General features: G+C 31.1%; 1 protein-coding gene across 1 annotated transcript in view; it reads right to left on the minus strand.

Moving 5' to 3' along the window:
- Positions 1-5,086, minus strand: part of TRDN (triadin) — a 419,992-nt gene that overhangs the window by 134,849 nt on the left and 280,057 nt on the right. Inside the window, exon 21 of the mRNA XM_011992160.1 lies at positions 2,831-2,878. Within this exon, the coding sequence (XP_011847550.1) occupies positions 2,831-2,878 (48 nt within the window). The remainder of the gene's footprint in view (positions 1-2,830; positions 2,879-5,086) is intronic.

A 5,086-nucleotide genomic window follows, 5' to 3' on the forward strand; every position in this document is an offset into this window, starting at 1 on the left:
GGGAAATCATGACTCTTAGATATTATTAACATTCACTTGAAAGTACGGAATAAACCTACAATCAGTACACATCACAGATTTTAAAAGGACCAGTGCATACACAAAGAAGAGAAGAATCTGATAAGGTGGATGAGGACAGTGACAGATTTACAAAACTTGCAATAGCACTTGGGTTTTGCCTGGTGTTGTGACAATGTAAAACACTATTACAATCACAAAGGGAACCATTGTTTACAGAATAGCATCAAAAGCAAAGAAAGAAACTCTTCAAGTGGACACAAATTAGCCTATTTATGAATTTTGAAACATTCCTTAATTTAAGGCAAAGTTGAATCTTTTATTATAGTGAAGTGAACTCTGATACATTTACGATCAACAGGCTCCAACTTTATACTTAATAAAATGTTTACTAATTATGTTAAAATTTATTCTTGATGGTTAGTAGACAATCAAATTTTATTTAATTTCCCAAAAATATTTTTTTGTCCTGTTTCTACTTAATTGACTTTCGAAGTGACTTTTAATTGTTAAGAGAATTGAATACTACGCTATTGTGTAATAAAACTTTCAACTTAATTTTGAGATACTGGAATATCCATAAGTATCTAAGTCCAGAGATTCAATATGCACAATTATACTTAGATCACAAAGTGTACTTAAACTCCATTAAGAGTTACAAAAATCATATAATTTTTCTAAATAAAGTGTACATGTTCAAATAAATAAAAATAAATCTTTAAAGAGGATTTAACCGTATTTCAATGAATTATAAACTAGTAATAGATTTTTTATACTTCTGAAGATAACTAAAAACTACATAAGAAAGCAAAGTATACAAGTCTTAAAGCATTATGCACAACTATTAGAATAATATTAGAAAATTTATAGAATGTCATTATCACTTCTCATACTACACAAAATATCTATTTTTCATATCAGTTATTAGTAATACACTATCATAAAAATATGCAAAATATCCAAATATATTATTTCCTATGATTATGGTTGAAAATTATGAGGCCATTGTCATACAATATTTAAAATTGAAATGATTTACTAAGTCAATATAAAAATAGCCATTGAAAGAACCTCATCTTTTTCACACAATCCAAGAGCCTAAGCTTTGATAAGATAAAAAAGAAGATTTTAGTAGACAAAATTATAAAATCATCTGAAGGAGTAAGATCATATCTCTATGAACCATTTCCGGCCTCTTGTCCACTAGAGGAGACATTATAGAATTAATGAAACTGACACCAATGTGATGATAAGAAGAAACAATCTGTTTTCAAATCAGTTGTCTGTTTGGTACTATTATTAGCGTGGGTGTTTCATATTCTAGTCAATTTTCTTTTGATATACTGTGGCTATGAAAACAACCTATGAATGTCATGAGTAATCAGCACTTTTATACTAGAGCGGGAAAGCTATAAACTCAATGAAATCAAAGTAGTTTGGTAATTTATGTCATCTGTGTTGAAATTGATTTTACAAGAAAAGAAAAAATGCCTAAGTATGTGTTACATGCTTATCTAGAAGTTTAAAAATTTTCATATCCTTTCACATATGTTTTCATATTTGACCTGTACAACATCTTGTCAGATAGGCAGGTCAGGGATAATTATCTTTATATTTTAAAGCATAAATTTAGACTCAGAAACGTGTGTAACTGAACACACTGAAATTAGGATCCAGTGTTTCCATCTTATGTTTCAGAAACTAAAATTCCACTCTTCTTCAGAAAGAAACTGACAGAAACATCTACTGAATTGTAAAATTTCAGAGTCCCCAGAAGCCAAAATAAATTGGAAAACATTTTCCATGCAATTATAATGGGATTTTATTTTGAAAAGCCCAAGGAAATAAATTCTTAACCAATCTTTTTACTTAACTGAATTCTTAACTTTAGTTTATTTATTTGGCATGTGAGGGATTGAAGGATTTTCTTGATATATTTATGTCAAAAGTTCTTAACTTCTGATATTAGAATTTCATAAATTTAATTGCATCTCAAATTTGAAGGAGAAATCATTTAGACTTTGTTCTTGACAAAATTATTGCAAGTTCTAATTTAATTTATTATAATAAATATAGTATTATTATATAAAAGCAAAGACATGAGGGAACAACAATTAAAATTATTAGCACACTTGAGCTCTAAGCGAAACCACATCACTTTAAATGTTTTAAGTTTAGTGTACTATAGCATTTTTCTCAAGCAGAGTCTGGAGTGATCTATTTATGATATAGCTACATAAATACAAAGAAAATTCATTAACTATTTTGTATCATTATAGTTTATAACACTGAAATTTCAGACCTCTTGGGAGAATGAATAGTTGAAGGCATAATATGTCATATAATATACTCCACTTACTTTTGCTGTTGTTTTCTTCATTTTAACTTTTACATATTATTTTTTCAAGCAATAGAAATAGTTGTTGCATACATAGGATTGGGCTATCTTTATTTTTCAAATTATGATCAGTAAGGTGGTGTTAAAACCACAAATCAAATAGGAATATGTCTACCAGTTCCCCTGGATCATTGTCTTATTCCCAACAATCTTCAGCATGTCTCCTGATGTAATTAAGCAGTTTGTAGAGTTTTCCTGTTCAGAACTGATATTCAAAGTTTAGTTACACAAAAGAAAGACCAACCCAGATTGCTGTCTCACATTCTCCCTGGCACAGAAATACATGCAAGGACAGTGATAAAGAGCAACAGACTTAAAGGTTATTGTCTTCCGCCTGTCTGAATCCAGTGCTTTCCTCCGCATGCTGTTGTCTTTCTAAAGAAGATAATGTCAACCTCCTTCATTTTTTTTTACCTTGCTCCACTGTCTTGGTTGTTTTCTCTTCCTTCTTTCCAGGTACAGCTGCAAAACAAAGATAAGGTTTAAAGAAGAGTTCCAGACAGAAATACTGCTTCTGCTCAAAAAAAAAAAAAAAGCATTTTGGAATTATTTTAATACGAAATTTTTCCTTTACACAAGTTATTTTGAAGCTTCTTAAATATTTCTCATTTCTCTAATAATGCAATTGAAACCAGATTTTATATCTAAAGAATTAGAGAAAAAAGTGACAATCCTTTGCATTCTTCTGCCTACATTTCTACAATTGTATCTGATTTATTCCTTTACACTCCGCTTTGATAAACAAGCTCTACATAGAATTCCACTTGACAGGACTATGATTAATCTACTTACATTCCAGGTTATTGCTGGAGTCACTTAGTGTCTTGTAAATGTCAACTAGATGCTCCTTTAAATTCACACTTAACATGGTTTAATCAGCTGAAAGAATAGTGTAGTCATGCTTTAGATTCATTTAAATATTAAATGAAACTATCCCAAATCTTCAGTAACCCAAAAAGGATTATCTGGGTGCTGTAGCCTTTCTCTAAGATGTTTTGCTCTCAGTGAAGTATTCACTGTTTACCTATTTACAGTAGTTGACAGTCGAAGAGTAGAACAGTACAAATTATTCACTCAGAATTGGTGCACCCCATTGAAAGAACTAATTCAAGAAAATATTCAGAGTTCATTAGCAACCATTAGATGAAAGATTGCTGAGGAACTGATTACTGCTATTGCACCCAAGTATCATCCCACATAGAACTGCAAGAGGAAAAAACACAACTTTAAAATGAAGAAATGTGTCTGTAGCCAACTTAACCCATCGATGAAACTTAGAAACATTCATTCACATCAGGACATCCAGACATCTTGTGCTTCCTGATGAGGTGCCGTGTGGCATATACAGTATCATCTCTAAAGTATTATTTCCAAAGTATCCAACTGAAATTTAGCTAAGCCAGATTTAGCTTTCAGTTTAATCAAATACAGGATGTACAGAACATGTTAAACCATATTGTGAAGAAATAATCAGACCAATCCAAAATGTCTATAAGGTAACTGTCCTGATCTTTCAAAAAAGTCGATGTAATTAAGAAGGAAAGAAGGAAGGAGGGAGAGAGGGAGAGAGGGAGAAAATGAGGTGAATTTCACTTTTAATTATATCTGTTGAAACAAAAAGATATCCAAAAAATTGAATATGCACTGGTTAGAAAAAATAACTTAAATTTCCAGGAAAGTAACCTATTATTTTACCCAGTTATGACCCAAAAATAGAGCAAACCATATGACTGTGAAGTAAGGAAAATGTTAAACTAAAAAGCAAATAGATATGTATGAACCTCACAAATCACACCTGTAGAGAAATCTTATATAACACAAGGTATTATAGGGTAAATGCCAATGAATGCTATGTTCTTTATTTTCCTGTTTTTGTTAGATTATAGTCAGTATTAGGGTTAGGACAGTGGGAAGGGTTAAGCAAGTTGGCCTTTAATGCTGAAATAAAGGCACAAGTCCCAAGATACTCCTGAGATGACTTTCCAGAACTGATTTATTACCAGAAAACAACTATGCAGTTTAGCCTGGAATTATCAAATTCCCTTGAAGGGCAACCACAATTCTGGTTATTCTAATGGATTATATGTCCTAGAAGAAGGAGCAATGAATGTTTTAGAGTGTATAGTCCAGTTTTACCACTGAATTGCTGCAAAAATGAGTGCACATTATTTTACCTTGAGCCTTACTCTCTATGTTAAAAACACAGATCGTGCTACAGGGGCTGTTTTAAGGTCTAAGTGAAAACAATTTAAGAAAATCAGCCCAGTGGCAGCCATATAACAGAGTAAATAGACGCTGTTATTATTTTATGTACTTCTGCCTAAAACACAATCATCTCACTTTTACAAGCTAACACCTATTTATTCATCCAATCTTATTTTAGGGCTAAAACACGTTTTCTTTAAAAGGCAAATTAAATTTGAAAAATAAGGAAAATTTCTACAAAAATAACATTAACATTGTTCATAGATGAGTTAGACATAGGTAAGGAGTAAAGTGCAATGTAGAAATAAATATCTGAAGAAATAGCCTGGAATTCACCCTAGAGAAACAAAAAGATGGAAAATATACAAGAAGTTAACAGACCTAGAGAAGATATAATTCATCTTAACATACATGCAATTGAACTTATAAAATAAAAGATTAGAGAATGTGAGGAAGAAGTGATAT

Source organism: Mandrillus leucophaeus, unplaced genomic scaffold (genome assembly GCF_000951045.1).
Source record: "Mandrillus leucophaeus isolate KB7577 unplaced genomic scaffold, Mleu.le_1.0 Scaffold405, whole genome shotgun sequence".
In the NCBI taxonomy this organism is placed as follows: Eukaryota; Metazoa; Chordata; class Mammalia; order Primates; family Cercopithecidae; genus Mandrillus; species Mandrillus leucophaeus.